Source organism: Onychostruthus taczanowskii, unplaced genomic scaffold (assembly GCF_017590055.1).
Source record: "Onychostruthus taczanowskii isolate IOZ18803 unplaced genomic scaffold, ASM1759005v1 scaffold5, whole genome shotgun sequence".
Taxonomy (NCBI): domain Eukaryota; kingdom Metazoa; phylum Chordata; class Aves; order Passeriformes; family Passeridae; genus Onychostruthus; species Onychostruthus taczanowskii.
The window spans coordinates 1,040,437-1,062,588 of NW_024502568.1; the positions used below are offsets into that span (position 1 = coordinate 1,040,437).

Here is a 22,152-nt window from a genome sequence, read left to right on the forward strand (position 1 = left end):
AATAAATTGCACTCCCTTCATCACAAACACCTGCACTGATCCTCAGGCGGAATTGGTTGATAGCTGAGTGCTCTGCTGAGGATTTAAAGAAGCCTGACTGCCTCGCTCCTGGTTGTAGGATATTGCTGCTGCTTTGTCCTGCAAGGACAGGCTGCGTCTTGTTGAGGCTGCGCTGGCTCTGCCCATATTATTCTTGTTAAGCGGGGTGACAGGCATTAATTGACTGAGTTTGATAAAGCACAAGCCCCATGCGGTATGGAAGGTGAGTGCTGGTGGGATTGGGATTTGCAGAGCTTGTGTCTGCTGGGGAACGTAGTTCCAGGCAGGAGAGCCGTCTGAGGAGGGAGCGATGCCGGCAGGGGGGACCAGCTGCACGGAGGGCACAGGACGGGCGTGTCCGGGCGGGACAGGGACACCGGCGGCACAGGGCAGCGGAGGGCGGTGCGTGCGGCCACGGCTGCGCCGGGAAGGCTCCGCGGGGCCGCGCGCTCGGCAGCGGGCCCGGGCTCGGGGCGGGAGGAGCGGAGAGGAGAGGAGCGGGGCGCTGAGGGAGCGGGGAGGAGAGGAGAGGAGCGGGGAGGAGCGGGGCGCTGAGGGAGCGGAGCAGGGCGCTGAGGGAGCGGAGCGCTGGCGCCACCTGGCGGCCCGGCCCGCGGGGCTGCCCCGGAGCCTTGGCGCATCCCGCGGCGCTCAGCCGGAGAATTTCACCTCACCGTCTCTGAGGTGGGCTGGACTGCCATCGCTGAGAGATCTGAACACCATCCTCGTGGGATTCCTCCAAAAAGATCAATGCTGCTCCAAGTGAGCTTTTCCAAACAGGGCGACCCTGTGCCTGTTTGTAGCCATACCCTAAGAACTGCCCAGTATACCCTAGGTGGTCACAATAGTGAGTTTAAGTGCTTTACTAAACTCATAAGCATGTAACTGAGGAGTAGATGAAAAGCATTGAAGTATAAATAATAGCTAATGAAACCAAACAATATTTCAGTGCAAGATTTACTGTGAATAAACTGAAAAAACCCACAGACATTACCTACGCTTCAGAGATTAAATGCTTTAAAAAGTGGTGGTGCATTTAAAAGTGGGAACACCAGCAGGCACACAAATTCTGGAGTAGGGAAACAATTCCTCAACAGAGACCTTCTTTTAGAGTCTCCCATTATATGAATTCTGCTATTCCATCAGAAAGCTGGATGTAGTAGCACTGTAATTCTTCATTGTGCTTGCTTCTGTTAACAAAGCTGATGGAAACTACAAGCGCATCTCTCACATCTGATGCATCCTGCTATTTTTTTCCCCAATGTGTTAATGCAACATGTATTAATGTAACATTTCCCAAAAACCAAGGGATCAGCATTCCTTCTTATCGCACTTATTCAGCACAAGCTTGCAGCCTGCTGTATTCTCAGGGATATTATACAGAGACTCTCTTGCACCTGGCAGATAGCTGGACTGGGGAAGAAATCTTTGGTCTGAGTCCTGCTTTGTCTTTGTAGGGACACTGGCAGGTGTTTGCTTGTGATATGCCAAGGGACACAGCCTGTGTGTGTCCCTCTTCTTGCTGGCTGTGATAAATCTGGGTAAAAAGAGCAGCCTGTATCCAAACACCCTGGTACTGACAGCCCAGCTTATGAGAAGTGACTCCTTGAGCCCTTTGATGGAAGCTCCCTGACTTGTGACAAGTGTGGGTCACCTCTGGGAGTAAACTGTGGGTTGGTTGCCACCCCAGAGCTGGTGGTTTCATTGCACAGGAAGAAATACCTTTTGTTTTGAAGCTGGTTCTCCTGAGGCACTTCTGTATTTTTAGGCGTGGTGCTCAGCTGGGCGTTCATCACTGCCCACGGTGTGTCAAACACAGACTTTCTCCCAGCAGTGCCAGCTGGCCCAGACAGTTCCTAGGAGCACAGAGCATGTCTGCTGCACTTGTGTGTGGTAACATGCCCACACATGGATCTGCATGGCTGCGTGTACCATAGCGAAATCTCAAGAAAACAACACCCTGCAGAGTGACACTAAAGGTTCTTTGTAATCAAAACTGTATTTAGAGATCAAGAAAACTTAGTTCTCTGTTCCAAAAACAGGAAAAATCAACATTATCTTGTAAAGGACCTGATAACTTCATCCTATACCCGCTTCTTTCTGCTCAGGTGGAGTTGCACATGCACAGTCCCTGTGAATTTGCAGCCAGCCAGTGAAGTCCCCACTGAAGGCCACTGCACGGGTACATGAACGTAAAAGAGCTCTTCAACGTGTTAGGAAATCTGTAAGTGTTAGTAAATGTGTCTTTGTACAGATGTTTATGAAAACTACTGCTAAGTTGTACATCATGGTAACAAGTTTTTATATGTTAATTTCAATCTGTCCTTAGCTACATGTCCTAAGAGTTACTCTCTTCACCTTCTCCTCCTCAGGCCGATTTATCTTGACAGATTGGAGACGTGGGGTTGCTTACTGAAACAGTTCTATATCTTGGTCTGCAGAAAACACCTTTTGTGCTGGCTCCTCAACAAGTCTCTCATGAGATGGTTGGATTCTCTAGCCTCTGAACATAACTAGAATAAGAATGGTATTACTAAAATGTAGATAAAAGCCACCTGTTTGCAAAAAAAGAGATCGACAGAGAAGACTTCATTTAAATGAAAAGCAATGAAAACACATGGACATTAATACATTGTGTTGGGAAATTTTTCAAAATGTCTCATAAGCAGTTTACTCAACACTAAGGTACTGTGCTTGGAAGTCTGTTTTTTTATTTCTGATGTTTATCAGTTGATTAGTGCTGTCACCACCACTTTCCCTATTCCTGATGCAATCCGTAGAGATAACAACTATCTCTAACTCTGTTTATGTTGCCTGGAAGTGGGAACCAAATGCTTGTGTTGATGAGAACCCACTGAAAATGGATTATTGCCAGGAGAATTAACGTAGCATCCTAAGTAAGAAAACAGGAACTGGGATATAGAATTGTTTATGCATGGCTGTGTCTCTTTCTTTGTTTGTTTTAGGTGCAGTGAAGAGTGACTATAGAATACTGTGTACTGCTAAACTTATAAACAAGATTTCTCAAGAACAAGACATCTGCAAAACTTTAAACCTCAGTGATGATGATTAAGCTCTGGGAAGAAAACTAAAAGTATTGTTCAAAATCTGTGCCAAAACTGATTCTGTTATAAAGCTGGATACTCCTGGTCCTCTACCAGCTCTATTCAGCACAGAAAGTTGGTCTGTAACTGGTGTCCCAGCATCTCCTCTAGCTGGTGCAGACATTCCCACCAGGTCCACTTCAGCAGAGGCTGGTGAGCTCCTGACAGCCTGACCTCTTGGGTCTGGTGAGCAGACTTGCCTTCAGTCCCAACGAGTGACTGCTCTTATTAACTGGTAGGACTTTTCTTCTAACCATGACATCTAAACACTTTGTAGTTCTAATTCAGTGTTTGAGAGAGCTTTTTTGGGGAAAATTTATGAACTCTTTGGTGCTCTCTTCTTTTTAAACAAAGGAATTAAGTGTGGGATATTGTTTAAAGGTCTGTGTGCTTGGCACACTGACAGAAGAACTTCAGTGGCTGTGGTACTTTTTCTTATTCTAACATGCTGAATCCTATTGTGATGTGGTTTCTGGTTTTAGAAACAGTCTTCCCTGGGTATCTCTGAAAGGTTTCTTCTAGGCCTGCTGAAAAATGGATCTCAACAAAGAAGGGGAAAAGAAGACTGGAGAAGAGAAATTCTGTTGGCTGGTTTTCACAAGAATGGAAGTTTGGTGAATAAGGCCCAAGGCACTGTAAGGAAAAGAGATGTGAGGTAAGTGCTCACAGATGCTACCAGACACACACTGTTCCTTAGCCAGGAAATACTGCTGCTCCACATGAGCTAACATCAAACACCACAGAGGGCATAGCAGAGTGACCTATGAGGTCCTAAAGTCTGGATCACATTCTCCCCCAGCCGACACATCTCCTGTCATTCAAGTTTACTGGCTGAAAAGGAGCTTTTTAGACCCACATAAATTGAGTCACCTCATACTGCCTGTAAAGAGTTGCATGTGTTTCCTTAATTATAGAGTGCTCTTCGTTCTGCCTTGTGTTAGGCTCTTCAAAATCAGGTGACACAGACATGATCTGTCTGCTGGGCTAGGTGGGTGACTTGGTCTTTCAATACAGGACAACGTCACCCCTTTCACCACCTGCTCTGTGCCCCAGCCTCTGAGAAGGCAGATCTGTACCTGGCTCCTGAAGGATGGGGTGGGATGTGCTGTGCCACAGGCAGCAAGAGTGCACTGTGAAAAAAACCCACATTCCCCCAAAGCAGCAGCTCCACACGTAAGTCATGCTACTGGTGCGTGGGCAGGGCTATCTGCTGTATGGTCCCAGGAGTGCATTGGGTGGCTGCCTCTGGCAGCTGGCCTTTCCCTGAGGCTCACCTCGCTCCTTAGCACTGCTGCTGCCTGGGAGCTCTGCAGATGCTTCCCATCCATTGAACACGCAGATTCCATGCCACTGCTTTCATCTGGTAAAACACAACAGGCCCTAAAAATACCAAATTCAGTCAAAGGATCCAATCCAGACTTCCAGTGACTTTCCAGCCACTAAGGCTGCCCTCTTAGTGCCCTGTGCCAAGTTAGGTCTTGTCTTGTTGTTCAAGCAGCTGCTTAGTGCCATGATCTTAGGTGGCATCTAGGGGACATCTCTGCATATCCTAGCTGGCTTGGCAACATCACCTGTATGAACACCAGAGTCCAAAGAAAACATCCTTATCTGGGCCTACAGGTGTGAGAGACATGTTGCTTCCATGGCTAATGCCAGAAAAAGAGCAACTTTCAGTACCTGTAGAGAGGCATCTCTTCTGAATTATGAATTCAGACCTGAGGAAGCACCAGGCCCAGGCTACACATTCTTTTATAGTCTCACCACCAAGACAAGTGTGGTGTCCTGGGGTTTAGCTCTGGGACCCCTCAGGGTACAGTCACAGACCTGCAGGACCTGTGGTGCCTGGCGTGACTTCTCGCTCGTGGCCAGTGGCAAGGTGGATGCAGGCAACTCCCAGCCACTGTTATTGCCAGTTTTGCCTGTTTGTTATTTTGATGGGGTTTTTGTTTGTTAGGCTTTGGTTTGAGTTTTTTTGTTGTCTGTTTGGTTTGGGTTTTGTGGTGGTGTTTTTTGTTGTTTCTCTCTCTCTCTTTTTTTTTTTTTTTTTTTTTTTTTTTTTTCCACTTTTTAAATCCAGCTTGCCTCAGGTCTGGCAGGCACTGCAGGGCTTGTGGAAATACCGCGAAAGCAGGAGATTCCACCCCCTGGTTTGCAAAAGGACCGCTACCTTTATCCCGCGTTTCACCGCCGCATCTGCACCCAGCGAGGCGGAGGATGCTGTGCCGCCCGGCGCTCCGCTCGGGGGGCTCCTGCTCTTCGTCCTTCGCTGCGAGGGCGAGTCCCGCAGCCCGGGCAGAGGCTGCCGGCCGGCCCCTGCTCTCACGGGGTGCCCGAGCAGCCTGAGCGGTCCGGGACACCCGCAGGGCCGGCTCCTTGCAGCTCCTCTGCTCGCGGCGGCAGCTGGCTCTGTCATTGCCGCTCTGAAGCACAGAAGGACTCCTGGACTTGCCGGGGTTCCCAGGGCGACTGGGATGGTAGGGCTGACGGTGGCTCCTAACGAGGGGTAGTGCCACCCCTCTGATCGGTGTCAGCAGCTGAGCCGATATAAAAGACAGAGAGGATGCTTGCACTCCGTAGGGAGCTGCTGGTGTGCCCTCTCCTGGCTGCTGAGGCAGACAAGCCGTTTGGCATTGATTATCTCTCTGCTAACTTTTAATTCCAGTCTGGGCAGGCAATTGTCACAATTCCAACTAAAAAGTACTTCTGCTGGCAGCGAGTAGTCATGAATTTGTCTCACCTAAACAACAGAGCTGAGAGCCACTTTAAAGTGTCAGAGGTGCATGAACTGAAGACGGTGGGGAAGAAGGCTTGGGACAATCCTGTTTACAATGGCTCTCCCTCTACCTCCTTGAAAATTCAAACCATCTACAACCCCAAGTCTGTCCTGGAGAATCCCTATGAGACTTTTGAAGAGGTTGGGGATCCACTGCCCTACCAGGAAGAACAGAGCAAAGCTGTGAAAGGGAAGACAAGTCCTTTCCCCAAGTGCTGCTTCTACATCTTCAGAGGCATCCGAGGTAAATCTTTATCTCATTAGAAGGGACTTATTAGCCCTCAGAGCCATGGTGAGGGGAGGAAGACAAGGGATGCAAAATTTAGAAACTCATAATGTCTGTGTAGCCCAGGGACCTGTTCAATATGCAGTAGCATTACTCCAGAGATGATCTTTGGCTGAGCTGAAAGGAGCATCCTTGTTCTGTGTGCCTTGCTATAGCTTCAAGGTCTGTCCTGTTAGCTTTACTGCAAGGTAAGGGACTCAGTGGGTCTCATGCTCAAGGTCATGCAGTGAGTCTGTTGGCAGAGCCTAGGTGCTCTGAATCCCCAGGAGCCATCACTGTGGTGGTGACACTATTCTGTCTTTGTGTGCATTTTCTAGATAGAATGGTATTGGTCCCTGTGCTACAGTAAGATAAGAAGTGATAGACCTATCTACCAGAGAAAGTCTAGTACTGTCAGGACTGAATTGTAGGGGATTATAACAATCTATATAATGATGTTTTGCTTGAAGATAGCTGAAAGAGGTGCTGTTTTCCAGTTTAAAGGCAAAGGGGAATGAAATATTATGTAGGCTTATTCAGAGGCAAACAAAACCCTGAGGGCAAGATAAATCACCTGTCAGAATACAGTCCTGGGTAAGGGCATTATTTGAACAGTTTCTCATAGAAGGCATAATATCCCAATATTTTAAAAACAGAAAAGATAAAGCAAAGAAAAAAAATCATTGCCAATGTGTCTTCTTTTTTCTCACTTGGAAGGCAAGAACCTTTCTCAGAGCCATACCGTCTAACAGCACGAGTGGGTCAATAACAGCACAGCTTGGTCCTGAATTGCACAGCCCCTCTATGAGCAGTGCTTTTGTCATTGCCATTACAGTCTAACACTATTAATTCACATGGAATTCAGAGTAGAGGCTTTAGAGCTTTCTCCTGAGCAAGGAACAGTGCTGAGTGGGTTTGGTAGCTAATTACAGATTACTCTTAGGTAGTGTATCATTTACCTGGTTTATTCTGAAATGCTTTCTTCTAGGCATTGTTTGAGACTTAAAATGGAAAAACATATCCATACTTTAACATCAAATTTCCATTTCTGAGCTGCCAGAGTTGAATTTGGAGCATGCAAGTGATGGTAACTGTCAAGTTACCATATAATTTTCTTCTTCGGACTGTTGCAGCAGTGTGTCCTGACACTAAGGGTGGTAAATAGAACTGTAGGAAATACCAAAGCTGGGAGTCCAAAGGCCATTGCAGACAGACCAAAGGTGTCTTTGAGCCTTGCAGAAGTGGGGACATTTTCCTTGAAGAATTTGCTTCCTTCCTTTGCATCTTTACTAGGTGCTCATCATTTGTCATTGCTTCTCCATTTAATCACCTTGGTGCCTCACACGGAAAATAAAGTTGTACATAGTGAGTCAGACAATGAGAGTTTGAGATGCTTTTTGCTTAAAAACCATTTCCTGGGATTACATGTCCATAGCTAGTGGCAATAGTTGGATTATTAACCTTTTTTTGTTGTCCTCATCAGTTACTGTGCTGGGTTAGTAGTGAGTAGCTCCTAGTGCCAAGCAGCTCTGGACACATAGCTGAAAATAAACCTCATCTGATACAGTGTTACAACTACTGCATGCAGTTTGAAAGGACTGGAGCAGCCTCATGGTCCTCCAGGTACCATTTTGGGCAAGAGTCTGAACCAAGTTCTCAAGGATATTTGAGTTTCCTTGAATTTAGGTGTTCCTGAGTACACTTTGTTCTCAAAGTAAATAAGGTCTGTGCATTTGCTCAAAACATATGGATACTAGGGGTTAACTGCTCAGGGAAAAACCCCCAAACAAACCTGTTAAAAGATTGTGGTGTAGTCATATCTAAGGATGAAGGTAGTAATTTAAAAGCAACCTGAAGAGATGGGCAAATTGTTTCCCCATGTTTTAGTCCATTGTGAAGATTCCTGTAGATCACATGATACTTTCCCCTCCACAGGAGTTAGTCCAGATCATCTCCAGGCTGTCAATTCTGTTGCTGATCTGGATTGTCCAGAACAGACTACTGGTTTGTCTGCCCAGGTGTGATGGCAGATGCTGCAACAGCCACTATGGTAGTTAATGGTGCAAAAAACTCTCCAATCTCTTGAGATGCCAAAGAGCTATCAAAACGACAAGATAAATGCACACAGACCACTAGAACACTTTTGCTTACTCCAGACAAAAAAGAAGTTTGTCATCAGCCAGAGATGACTTGAAATGTGGGGCCTTTGATCAGCTTTGATCCTGGTTTGCAGGAAGATGGTTGTTCCATCCTACTGGGGATAGGAATCAGGGCTGAGCTCTCTAGGAGCTGCAGAAAACAGCAAGACTATGACAATTATTGACAAGGCTTTCATCACTAGGCTTTCAATTGAAAGTTCTTACGCCTTTCAACTTCAGGAGCATTCCAGAAATCACAACAGAAAGCCATTACAAAAAGAACAAACAAATACACTAATAGCATTAGGTGGTTCATTAAACACAAAATATCAAGGCTTCTTTTAAAGGAAGCATTTCTCTCTTATTGATTGACAACCCTGGTGACATTTAATGAGTTGTGTGAAGAAATAGGATCTTTAGCTGGTGCAATTGGTGTATTGGATTCAGCTAAGTTCCATTGTTAGATGTCCTGAAGATAATTTGGCTCTAAATATTGTGCTGAAAATACTGTGTTGGGTTATTTGATTGAGTTTTATGACCAAGAAGAAAACTTGCAAGAGTTTTTAGGTAAGCAAGAGACAAATATTTGGGGCCTAATGGTTCAGTATACACTAAAAGGAGTAATAGTTGTAAAGCTAACACCAGATGCAGTTCTGCAATAGAAGACCTCTCAGAAGGTCAGCTATTGGCACATGGGTGCCTGAGATGAAATATTATGGTTTCAGGAGCATTTGTGAAAAAGACTGAACTTCTGCAAAGAGTAAGCTGAAACACGGTCAGGAAAAGATCATGCTATAATGAACAGAAAACAGAAGAAACATAAAACTAAATAGTGATTTAGCAAAATAAAAAGGCAGTATATTTCAGTGTTGGTTAGCTACAAATCTTTTATTCATGCTGGAATGGTTCTTCTTAGGGGTATTTAGCAAATTTTTATAGGTCAAGTTTTGAAATGAAAAGTGGCTCGGCCTTGAAAAGTCACAGAACTTCAACTCCCAACAGCACTTTTTTGGAACAGGACTACTTTTTTGGAACATGGCCCTTGAGAATGGCCATGAAAAACTCTACAGTCCCTTCTTTATACCCAACAGGTCTGTGGGGCACTACGCTGACTGAGAACACAGCTGAAAACAGGGAGCTGTACGTGAAGACCACCCTGCGAGAGCTGCTGGTCTATGTTATGTTCCTGGTGGACATCTGCCTCTGTAAGTAGCTGTCATATCTCACAGGCCCCATTTCTGTGTGCAGCGTGAGGGGAATAATGTGAGATTTTTATTACTAGTCTTCCTTTCTCTGCTGTAAGTGTTGCATTTATTGTATGGGTGCTAACAGAAGCACGAAGTTGTCATTAACTTACAGAATTGATGCTGCACAGAGAAGTAAAATTACTGACCAATGCTAACTGATGTTGGTTAGACTTAAGCAGTATTTTCTGATTGGCATTATCAGTTCTAGCCATTGATTCCACAGTCCTAGGAGCATCTGCACAAGGACTTTTCTCAGTTTCACAGCAAATGCTCAACCCTCGGAGAGCAGCTCTAGAAACTTCCTGGTAGCAAAGACAATTCAGGGAGATTTTCCCCTCTGAGACTGGATGGGTGGCTGAGGTGATAAAGCAGATGGCAGCTCACCCTGTTGCTCTTGAGTGAATGTAATGTGTCCCTGTACTGAATGGTAATGCTAATATGGACTTTGTGTCAGTAGGACAATGGCTGTTTGGTTCTGCAAAGGTTCTTTCGTTATCACAAGTGAGCACCTGTGGCATGGGACAGTGAAGGGGGTTATATTTCACGGGCCCTACGGCAGGAGAGATGGACAGACAATGCCACCCTAAGTTACTATCATGCTGGCCCAGGGAGACAGTGTTTCAGTCACTCTTCCTAAAGAACCAAGACACGCACACAGACGTACACGTTGTCGCGCACAGATGTGCATATTGTCACACACTGACTCATCCAGGAGTGTGGGGGGTTGTGTCCTGAACGTCAGGTGCTTTATTTTCCTGGTGTCCTTTCAAGAGTAGGACATGTTCTTAGTGATCACCATGATGGATGTTTTTCTGAAGGAAGGAGCACTGGAAAGTTGAAACAACATGTTTGTGTAAGTTAGAGCCTGCTCCTCTTGGGATTTCTTGGTATATGAAAACTTACCTGGAGCTTTTCACTTGGGAAAATAAGGTGGTCTTTGTGCCTTCATGACTTCACATCAGAAATTCAAAATATAGGTTATGGACTTTGTTCTGAGAAATAAAATTTCCCTCAGAAATTCTGTCTGGGAACAAAAACTGTTATCTAGAATGTTCACTTGTATCCTCCAATGGTCTTCTCTTACTATTTAATTCTTATAATCAGTCAGTCTGACAATTTAAACTCTGCAACACAAAGCAGATAAATTTGTAAATCCCTAAGAAAGTGGAAAGCCCTAAGATTTATTCTCCTGTGTCTTGTTCAGCTTACCTGTGAAAATATAAGGTACATAGAAAGTGAATATATAAATAGAGTTATATCAGGCTCCAATATTCAGGTATAAGAAAGGACCCTCCTCTTGTTCTCTTAGTGACATATGGAATGACAAGTTCCAATGCCTATTACTACACCAAAGTGATGTCTGAGCTCTTCCTGCAGACCTCTACAGATGGCCGTGTCTCCTTCCAGTCCATCGGCAGCATGGCTGACTTCTGGGTGGTGAGTACAAATCTGGCCTGCCATGGGGAGCCCTGAAACTCAGCTAGACTGGGATATTCAGTTCCCTCTGAAGTACTATCTAGTGACTTCAGCAAGACATTTTGTTGCCACAAGCTTTTGCCAGCTGGACTAGCAATAGTCACAATAATATCTGCATGCAAAACATTAATTGATTTAAAATATAGTTTATCCCTGAGCACTGTGTCCAAAATACTGGCTAGGCTAAGTTTTGTGTGTGCCCAGAAGAGTCAATTTCCCCGTAAAACAGGCAGGACATAACAAAATAGTTTTGGTGATACAGGCATCAGCTCATTGCACAGATAGGAAGTACTGGCCTAGAGAAGCCAAGGGATTTACTTCAGGTTTCCTTGTGACACAAGTGACTTTGAATGCTAGAGCTCAATGTCTTCAAGCTGGTATCTTAGTAATAGCCTATGACCGTTTTCATGGCATTTTGAGAACACCAAAATTAACCTGCCTGTAATTCATGCCTGGGCTTGTCTAATCTATAGATTCTTTAGGAAGAAGCTAGATTAAAAATTGCAGTGACTTTTATCAAAGAGAATAAAGGGGACAAACATCTGGGGTCTAAATATTTCTGTCAAAGAATGGGTGAAAGAATAACAAGAGCCTCGGTGAAGGCCAGTGAGTTATTGCAACCACTTATCTCTGACAGCCAGAAGTTATTTGTCAATTAGAGTTGCCTTTTTCTGTCGTATTAAAACACTCCAGCAAACAATGGCCCTATTGTTTCCCCACCACTGTTTCCAGGACACTGGCACATGCACTTTTCATCATTCACAACTTGTGCCAAGGCAATTCCTTGAGACTAGTGCTACTGAAGTAGAAGAGATAATGAGACTTGTAGGGCTTTTGTCTCTTCATTAGGCACAGAAGGTGCCACAGACGCATTACAGGCCTGTGGGAAACCAGTGATGACCCTGCTGCCCAGCATCCCTCCTCTACCACCAGCCCTGGTCTTTCCTCTCTTTAACATACATGCAACACAACTTTCTGCTACTTTCCATCTTGGGGGTGGGTCAGGTCTCACTACCTCAATCCCAGATGAAGAAAATTCCTCTGATGTGTGAGCTACAAAGGAGTTGTTCTCCCCTACCTCCTTTGCAGTACGCACAAGGTCCCCTGCTGGATAACCTGTACTGGACAAAGTGGTACAACAACGAGTCCCTGGCGGCACGCAGCACCCACTCGTACATCTACTACGAGAACCTGCTGCTGGGAGTCCCACGCATGAGACAACTGAAGGTGAAGAACAACTCCTGTGTGGTCCACGATGACTTCAAGGAGGAAATCTCGGGTTGCTATGATGTGTACTCTGAAGACAAGGAGGAAAGGGTCTCCTTTGGGCTCATCAATGGAACGGCGTAAGTACATCTAATCCAAATTAGTCTCTTCTAGCTCAAATAAGAGCTGCTGAGCTGCAGGATGCTGGGATTTCTCACATAAGGCTGGAATTCCCCTTGCAGTAGGAGGCAGAAAGTCCATTTTGTCTTTCAATAAGGTCTAGTGTCTCTTTGTGGGCAAACACAACAGAATGAGTTTTCATATTGGGAAAGCCATGAAAAAATCCAGTGGGAATATAGGAAGAAATTGTTGTTTATTTTAAAGGGAGTGAGAATAAATAACGACCTTTGGGGCCGGATCCATCAAATGGCAAGCTGGCATTTAGCTGGCAAGTTACTATTTGCTTTCCTCTGGGATTTCAGAAGCCAGAGAAAAGTGAGTGCATCCCTTTCATCTGGGCAACCTGTTTCTCTATAATAATGTGAGGTAGCTGCAGTTTAATATCTTTGCTCACTGCATGAATCTTGATCCATGAATGAGAAGCTATTGTTCATTAGGAAATACAAGAGTATTCTAAGCAGATGGTTGTGTGTGATGTGGTAGAAGGTAATAGAGTAAATCCTGAGAATAACCTCCATAAAAACAAGACTGATATAGCCAACAAACCTCAGCATTTTCCCTCCATAGTTGCAAATCATGTTGTGTCACTGCTGGGAAGCACTAGACCAAAAAACTAACCAAAGTGGTTACCAGTATTTTGTAGGATCTTCAATTGAAAACTGCTCTGCCCCTTGAAGATATAATTTTTCCAGGGCACAAGGCCATATTCAAGCCTGTGCAGCTGAAGCCTTTCTTTGTGCCTTGTCTGTTGCAGGTGGAGGTACCATTCTGAGGAGGAGCTGGGTGGTTCATCTCACTGGGGAAGACTAACCAGTTACAGTGGGGGAGGTTACTACATAGACCTCAAGATGACCAGAGAAGAGAGTGCTGAAGCCCTGCAGGTCTTGAAGGAGAAGCTGTGGCTGGATCGGGGAACACGAGTTGTCTTTATTGATTTCTCTGTGTATAATGCAAATATCAATCTGTTCTGTGTTCTGAGGTAAGCTGAGTCCTGATGAAAATTCTTTAGCCCCTTGCATCTTCCTCAATGCCTCAATTTGTTTCTTAAAATGTAAATATTTTATTGTGGTCCACCAGTGAGGTGGTCACCACCCCCCTACTACTACTGAGTGATGTCAGTATAAATTGTATGGTTTAGTGAGAAGTCTTGGTCTTTCTGAAATAACCAGTCACACTTCTTGTCACCCTTCACCCTTCCCTATCACAGACAGTGAAGCAGCAGGGATATGGCTGCATAAACACATACACAACACTTCCACTCGTGGTCTGTTGGATAACTCATGCTCAAGTTTGATGCCTCTCAAAATTATCTCTGAGCTTCCATCCCCTAGTTTGAAATTGTTTCCTTGTCCCCTTCAAGGTTAGTGGTTGAGTTTCCAGCCACTGGTGGTGCCATTCCCTCCTGGCAAATCCGGACAGTGAAGCTTATACGATATGTCAGCACATGGGACTTCTTCGTTGTTGCCTGTGAAATCGTATTCTGTGTCTTCATCTTCTACTATGTGGTGGAAGAGGCTTTGGAGCTCCGTATCCACAAGTTTCAGTACTTCACCAGCATCTGGAACATTCTGGATGTGGTTGTCATTCTGGTGAGGATCCTTGCACACTTTTTTGGGGGAGGAATGGCAGAGATGTGTAAGTGCCAAAATAAATGAAGGAAAGTGGAAATTAGTCTAGATGAGACAACTGGCACATGTTTTGCTCTAATACTAAAATGAACAGAGTAAATGGGCACTTGCTTTTGTGTCTGGAAGAACTGCTAGGAGAAAATTCTTTCTTAGAGATGCTCAAGGGACTGTGAAGTCAGGGTATCATTCAGCACATCAAGACCATATTTTCATAGCCCACCACTAGACTGCAGCTCTGAAGTGGCACTGCAATGAGTTATGTGACATTTTAATTTCCATGGAAAGCATAGGAACAGTGATTACTGCAGCCTAGTCCTCTTCCTCTTTGCAGCTCTCTATTGTTGCTATTGGGTTTCACATCTTTCGCACCACTGAGGTGAACAGGCTGCTGGGAGAGCTGCTGGAGCACCCCAACACCTACGCAGACTTTGAATTCCTGGCATTCTGGCAGACGCAGTACAACAATATGAATGCAGTCAACTTATTTTTTGCCTGGATCAAGGTACTGTAGGGGATTTGGGAAGTGCCAGGTCTCCAGTCAGGCCTCTCCTTCTGGATAGCTTCAGGGTTGTCTCTTCCGTCCCTCTGAGTAAATGAGTGTAACAGCTGTAGAACAGAGAATTTTCTTCAAAGTCACATGCTCTGTTTTGCAGTAAATCTGCAAAATTCTGAGGTCAGTTATTTAGAGGTAACAGTCAGGGATATGAGCTCAGACACTGTGGTGTAAAAGTGGTTTTAGAAAATGCTGAGTATCATGTAACTTAGTCCATCCTATGCTATTTTATTCTTGAGGATAATCTGCAAACCATGTTTTTTTTCCATGATGGTCACTCAGGAGCTGGAAATGACTCCTCTGTTAATATGGACTTTGCATTTCAACTGCAGCATCTTGGTGTGGTGGAAAGCCACCTTTCTCTTCAGTACTTTGGTCCTGTAGTGAACCTCTTGTCTTAGTAAGCACGTGTGTATGTGAGAGAGACTGACCTAGCTGATGGTTTGGCCTAACTTTGTCCCCATTCTTCCATCCTGCAGATATTCAAGTACATTAGCTTTAACAAAACAATGACCCAGCTCTCCTCCACGCTGGCACGTTGTGCCAAGGACATCCTGGGCTTTGCCATTATGTTCTTCATTGTCTTCTTTGCCTACGCCCAGCTGGGTTACCTTCTTTTTGGGACACAAGTGGAAAACTTCAGTACCTTTGTTAAATGCATGTAAGTGTGTAAGTTAGTATCATGTTTCCATAATTTTATCAAAATAATTTTAACTGCTTTCCACTCTTACCCCCAGTTGCAAATCTCAATGACAGACACCTGTTGTGTCTCACTGTAATAAAGCCACAATAGTTAATAAGTTGCTCACAGCCTTCTGGCTGTGACATCTTCATGGACAAAAGAATGCAGTAAGAAAACTGAGGGCTACGGACAGATTTCTGTTTGTCTGGTGTTTATCAGTAAGGACAAGAGATATGGTGGATATTGGTAAGGATATCTATTTCCATAGAAGTCCCACAGATACTGATAAATATATCTGAGATGGAGGACGACCAGTGGATGGATGAGCACATATGGAAGGGAGTGTTGGGGAAGTGAGTTAAAATCCCATCTCAGACAATCCTGCAGTCCATGGGCCTGCTCAAGTAATGTGTGATGTTAATGGAGGTATCTGCTACAGCAATGGTTTTCAGCTTGTGTTCCACAGACCTCTGGGCATCCAGGTGCTGCCTTTGAAGGGTCCACAAGAGAAAACAGAGATAAGGAAGCTTAGGATCAATACACTTAAAGGTCCATCATTGCAGGAGCTATGAACTACAAAAGGTTGAAGAGCACTATCCAGTTCTAATGTCCCTCCAGAGTCTCACAAACTCTTTTGCAAGAGATGGCTTTGAGTCAAATGCCTTTAATCAGGGAAAATTGAGGTTTTGTTTTTCACTCCTACTTATACCAAAACACACTCTGGATAACCTGAATTTGTGTGGAAACCACGTTTTATTTCCTCTTACTCTAACCAGATCAGCTTGCTTTATCCCTGAAATACTATGGATGCATTTAACTTGCCACTCTGGAGTGACTTAGACCCTGCTCTAGTTTGTGCCTGTCCCCATTTGCAGGGAGGTTCAGGTTCACCTCAGGACTGTTTGTGTGTGCCTTTGTGTGATCCTGTGCTTTTTCTTTCCGCCAGTTTCACCCAGTTTCGGATCATTCTTGGTGATTTTGACTACAATTCCATTGACAATGCCAACAGGGTCCTTGGGCCTCTTTACTTTGTCACCTATGTGTTCTTTGTTTTCTTTGTGCTTCTGGTAAGCAACAAAGTCCTCCTTGTCCCTGTATTGAAAGCAAGGTTTGAGAGACCCCTCCTAACAATCCCTGGGTTAGGTGCAAATGCTTAGAAAAGGAGTTTCAGTTACAATAGCTTTGCAGTGCAAATAAACCACAGTAGGCAAAGTGTGTTACTACAATTGGGGATTTGATTATTAGGGTGATTAAGGGCCTACATCTGTTAAGGTGAAGACTGAAACTGACTGGCTTCCCAGGCAATGGATGCAGAGGGATGCTCATAATAATCAGCTTAAACATGCAGTGCCAGGAATCCATATGTAACCTAAGATTTTGCAAGAGAAGCTACCAAAGGTAGTATTTGAGGTGGGAACAAATGTACTTTCAGCCACTGCTTTAACTGCAAAAACTTTAGAAAACATGGTGTGGCTGAAGTAGGCCTTTTCTTGACCCTCTTTAATTTGCCCAAGAGATATCCCATAGGGAACCAAGACCTTGTTTAACTAAGTCTTGCTCATCTGTGCCTGCTTCTTGCTGCTTCAGCTGCTGGAGCAGGCAAGATGTCTCATGCATATTCATCTCACTTCTTCCCCTTTTCCTAGAACATGTTTCTGGCCATCATCAATGACACCTACTCAGAAGTCAAGGAGGAGCTTTCGAGCCAGAAGGATGAGCTGCAGCTCTCTGACATCCTGAAGCAGGTGATGAATGGTGAAAGCTGTGCTACTTTCTAGCTAAATCATGAAGAAATTTTGGGAAGTCCCTGACCTAAGTGGAACTTACTAGAGAGAAACAGTGGTTGCCAGCTCCTGATCCCCCTTCTTTGTGAGCACAAGAGTCACAATTCCTTTCTGGGATAAATCAAGCTCACAGACCCTTTGGCAATGGGAAGATGAGAAAGCAGGTGTTGGGTGAATCCTGTTACTTGATGTAGTGTTTCTGAGAGACTTTTCTTCCCAGTGTGGTCTGTAGACAAACCTCTTTCAGTCCTTCATAAAATAGACATTGATCAATAACATGGCAAGTCCTGCTGTGCTAAGTTGAGCCTGTTACAGTGACACAATTCTAGCAGGTTAAATCTGACTTTCCCATGGGCAAATTCCAGAAGAGTTCCTGGAAGGTCACAATTCTGCTATGGGACAAATATTCTACAATATTTGAGACATTATCTTAAACAGCTGATGTGTTGGGAAATCAGATAAAGGAAGAACTGGGGTGAGAAAAGCAGAGGGTTAGCATGTTAGTGTCACTCTGGAGGCGAGATTCTAGTTTAGAGATGAGGTTCATACAGCAGTGCTTTATTTTTTGCTTGTGGAAAGCTTGAAAACTCCTGCTATTAGTTAGCATATCCTCCCTGTATCACAATGCCCACTCTGCTCTACTTTTCACTGCTCTGTGTGCATGATTCTGTGCTGTATCTTCGGTCACAGAGCTACAACCGGACACTCACGAGGCTGAAGCTGAAGAAGGAGAGGATTTCTGATGTGCAGAAAGCCCTGCAGAATGGAACGAAACAACTGGACTTTGAAGACTTCAAGAACAGCTTGAAGGAGTAAGTGAGTCAGTTTGAGGGATGTCCACTTAGTTTTTTCTCTTAGTAATACAGGTAATTTAAATTTTCTGCTTTTCAAGACAAGGAAAGTGATTAGCTCAGATCTGGGCAATTTAAGATTAAATATTTGAGGAAAGATAATTTTTTTTAAATTTGCTGTTCTAAAGAGGTTTGTGTAACTATTTCTTACCCATTTGGGATGTTTAGGTTTATCAATGGCAGGAGGAAACAATATACTGATTTCAGAATTCCCACTCTGCTGCAGCTTAACAGTATAATTCTATGCTTTGAGCTTTCTCTTTCTATTCTTTTGCAGACTGGGCCATGCAGACCATGAGATCACAGCAGCTTTCTCCAGATTTGACAAAGATGGCAACCACGTCCTTGATGAAGAGGAGCAACAGCAAATGAAGCGTGACCTAGAGGCAAAAAGGGTAAAAAAAAGGGGCAAGGAAAAAAATCTTCTGTTTGGTAGACATCACTGCAAAGTGGCCTTGGGAATCTTTTGGTTTATGGTATCAACTAAGAAGGCAACTAAAATATAGTTCCAACTCTACCTGCATGCAGCTGAGTGTATTGTTGCCTGTGAAGCTCTGTGTCATTGACAGTAAAGCCAGCCACAGAGTTAGTATCCACATCTGCAGGAGTTTTTGTTTTCCAGGTTGCTCTGAATACAGAGATTGAAAATCTGGGGAAATCCTATGGTGACAACAACCCCGATGAGAATCTGACCTACATGGAAGCAAGGAATAACCACACCAATAAGGCCACCTGGGTCTCAAAAGAAGAGTTCCAAGTGTATGTTTGTGCTGTCAGTAGTTTAAACACCCTGCAAATGAGGGGTCCAATTTCCTGCTGCTTCCTTCCCTGATGTAACTCTTTACAGTGGTGCTGAGCAGTTTCAGTAAGACTTGTCCTTTTTATCTTGCACATGTGTAAATAAACAGCTCAGGAGATAACTGGGACTGTTCTAGTAACGTAGTTTACTTGTTCCTGTAAAAGACTGAGTTAGGAAATTTAGCTTTCTGCCTCTTGAATAACCTCTGCAGCTATGATCTAGCCACAGGCAATATGCTGTCATGTTTCAGGTCAGAAGGCAGCCCAAATAACTGGGACAGGGAAAGCTGATACCTTTACAGAAGGTCCTGTAGCAATAAATATCCTTGATTTATAGCCTGGTTGGCCTTTATCCTTCAGGTCCAAGAATAACACTTGGCTATTTCTTCCACAGGAGCAGCACAGGATAAACACAGCACAGTGAATCAGTATTTCTTGATTCTGCTACTGAGAAACACTGATCAAACCACATAGAGCCATATCAAAGGAGAGGCAGGTGCAATATTTAATCATAGAATTATGCTGTGTCTAGGCTGGGATCCATCCTAAGCAGAACCACTGATTATAGATGAAAACACAGTGTAGCAGGGAGTTATGTCACAGTAGGTGACATAATCAGTGATCTGGGAGCATTCACTTCTGTTTGAGGTCTCTGGGAGATGTCTGCAGCAAATCCCTTTACTCATCACAAGAAAAAGCTTACAAATGCTCTCCATGTCTCCCTCAGCCTCCTGCATCGTGTGCTGCAGCTGGAACAGTCCATAAACAGCATTGGCTCCAAGATTGATGCAGTGGTGAACAAGCTCAATGTGCCAGAAAGAAAAGAGCTGAAGAGGAAGGATCTGTTGGGCAAACCATTGGGTGATGTTAGCAAGGTTGGTAGCCCTCCACCATGCATTTGAACCAGCTTCAGATCTGGTGACTAGCTCTGCTGGGAGAAAGGGCCTGGTGTCATCTTTGCTTTTCCAGTCTTCAACGACTTAAGATAAAAAGGGTGTATGATCAATCCTTTTCTGTTTAAGTAAAATTACATAAAACCTCTTGTTTTCATGTCCCCACAGTTAACCCTAATACCTTTAAACACACCTTTTGGCTCCTTTGACACCAGCCTCAGCCCTGTGGCAGTGGATTAAATTTGCCTGTTGTCAGTTGCTTTCTAGCTCTTCATCCTCAGAGATTAAAATGATCAAACTGCCTTTTCCAGCAAGAGCAGTTCATGGCTGTCGTAGACTGTGATCTTAACATCTTGCCTGTGGGTTATTTATCACACGTGTGGTGGAAGATTGGCCAACTGTGTGCTTATAGCATATCACTGCAGAATTGTGACTTTTGCCAAAGAGTGCCCATATTGAGTCAACCAGTGTATTTTGGATCTCCAGCTTTAAAGTCAAAGGCAGCAAGGCATGTGGGAGCCATGTCACTACTCCATGGTTTTGTGGCTTCAATAATGAGAATAGACAAACAGACAAAGTGACCTAGCAGAGTCAGAAAGAAGTCTCCCTTTTGCAGAGTAGTCTTGCAAGCCCTTTGCATCTGAAAGCGTGTTTTGGGAGGTCCTACTCATGTGAACATGCCCAAAATCTTATGCAAGTGTTTGTTTGCAATTTGCTGTGCCACAGCATTTCTGTGAAGGTGCTCATAAAGGATGAAAAGGGATGAATCTCTCCTTGTTTGTCTAAAGCTTGAATGTGCCTTCATCAGCGTATTACAGCAGTGTGTTGGATCTTTAATAGACAGGCAGGCTTGTTCTAATTTCTGAAAGAATGTGGGAAGATATTTTAGTATCATGCACACCTTGCCTCTCTCCTAGAGTGTTGCTAGACTTCTTGGTAACTTGCTGACATTGCAGGTCACACTTTCTTCTTGTTCACAGGAGGAAGAAGCCAGTCAGGAAGAGCTGCACCCCCAGAGCCTAGACCAGCTGGGAAAAGAAGCACAAAGCTGGGGGATGGAACACATACAGAGAAACAACCTGAGTGGCAACTCTTCCCAAAATGGAGTCTATCAGATCTTGCCCAAGTCAAGTGTGCTGGGGTCTCAGGTGCCCAAGAACCTCTAGCCAGTCTGAAGTGCATTTCTATAGCAGTGCTCAACAGCCCAGTGCTCCCAGTCTGGCTGCCATGGTACCAAGTCACTGTCAGTTTTTCCCCCACTATTAGGATAATCCAGAGAGCTGGACACAGACACCACTGTTGCCAGCAATTCTTAATGTGAAAAATCAGGGATGTTTTTATCCAGTGTAATGATGTATCATGTCACAGAGCTAGAACTTGTCCCCCTTCACCTTCTCCCCTGTACCCATATCTCAGAAAGAGGTGAAATTTGGCACTAGGTAATGTATTAGGTTTCTGCCTCAGTACAGGCTGGCCCAACATTGTTTATCTAGCATTCCCCAAAAAGTAGGGACCCCAGAACTCTGACCGTTTGTGTCCAGATAGGCATATTGCAACTTGTTCGCAACACACGATGGTCTGCAGGAGAAAGATATGGCTGTCGTGTAAAGGAAGCAGAATATAATCACCAGTGTGAAATGGGAAGAAGAAATGTAGTTTTTTCTATCTGGCTACAGCCAGTTTTGTTCTGTTGTAGCTTGTTTCCAGATTACCTTGGTAACTCTCTGTACCTTAGATTCAGGTGTTGAGAAGGGAGGTTACTAGTGCTTAACTCTGGAGAACTACAATAAGAGTTGACACCAGTGTAATTGGAGAAGGTTTGAAATATTCTAAAATGAGAAGCAGTTGGTGAAGTCCTAGGTCTGAGTGTTAGGGAACAAACTTCTGGTTATATGATTTCTAACATAGCTGCTGACACAAAGAAATCTGTCATTTATTTTCACACTCCTTAAATTGAACCTTGAGATTGCATCTCAAGGTTCTTGCACCTTGCAAACTAGCACCCCATTTATGAAGTTTGATGCTTCTTGTTTTTGTCAAGGAAACAAATTTGCAGTTGTGGGTGCTGACACCATTCGCGTTGAAGAATATTGTAAAAATCAGATGAGTGTCAGTTTTTTTACCACATGCAAAACACTTATTTTCCGAGCATTTTTCTGTTTAATGAGGCTTCTCTTTCCTTGTAATTGGTGCAGGCTATTGCTGCTGTTACAGGGCCATTATAAATATATTTCAAATACCTTAATGACTGATATTCTGAATAGTTAACCTCAAATAGGCTCCATAGGCTTAAAGCCAATAGAAATGTGAGCTGTACCAGACCACTGCTAACAGTTCTCATTAGTGCTACACTGTTTAGTGTGCTGTGCAGTGACAGGTTTAGTGGGGACCTTGTGCAGGGGCATCTTGTATTGCCACCTTTTTTAAGATGGATGTGTCACTGCATTCTGGGGAAAGCCTCTTTGGCAATGCCTGAAGGACCTCAGGATGAGCCCTGTCCTCAGATGGCCCAGATTTCAGGGCTGCCACAGCCAC

The 22,152-nt window shown here is 44.3% G+C and overlaps 1 protein-coding gene across 1 annotated transcript; it reads left to right on the forward strand.

The window, feature by feature from the left end:
• Positions 1–5,865: 5,865 nt before the first annotated feature.
• PKD2L1 (polycystin 2 like 1, transient receptor potential cation channel) lies at positions 5,866–20,783 on the forward strand. Its single transcript, XM_041415702.1, has 15 exons — positions 5,866–6,160; positions 9,411–9,524; positions 10,876–11,003; positions 12,132–12,388; positions 13,183–13,407; positions 13,789–14,017; positions 14,388–14,558; positions 15,089–15,270; positions 16,238–16,358; positions 16,938–17,036; positions 17,766–17,887; positions 18,204–18,321; positions 18,549–18,685; positions 19,452–19,599; positions 20,598–20,783. Exons 1-15 carry the CDS (start codon positions 5,866–5,868, stop codon positions 20,781–20,783), a joined length of 2,532 nt encoding a protein of 843 aa, XP_041271636.1.
• Positions 20,784–22,152: the final 1,369 nt, after the last annotated feature.

Excerpts from the sequence above, each read along its gene's own strand:
- PKD2L1 (XM_041415702.1), top strand. The coding sequence starts at position 5,866 with ATGAATTTGTCTCACCTAAACAACAGAGCTGAGAGCCACTTTAAAGTG. Across the intron at positions 13,408-13,788 it reads AATCTGTTCTGTGTTCTGAG|GTTAGTGGTTGAGTTTCCAG; the intron begins GTAAGCTGAGTC and ends GTCCCCTTCAAG. Across the intron at positions 14,018-14,387 it reads TGGATGTGGTTGTCATTCTG|CTCTCTATTGTTGCTATTGG; the intron begins GTGAGGATCCTT and ends TCCTCTTTGCAG.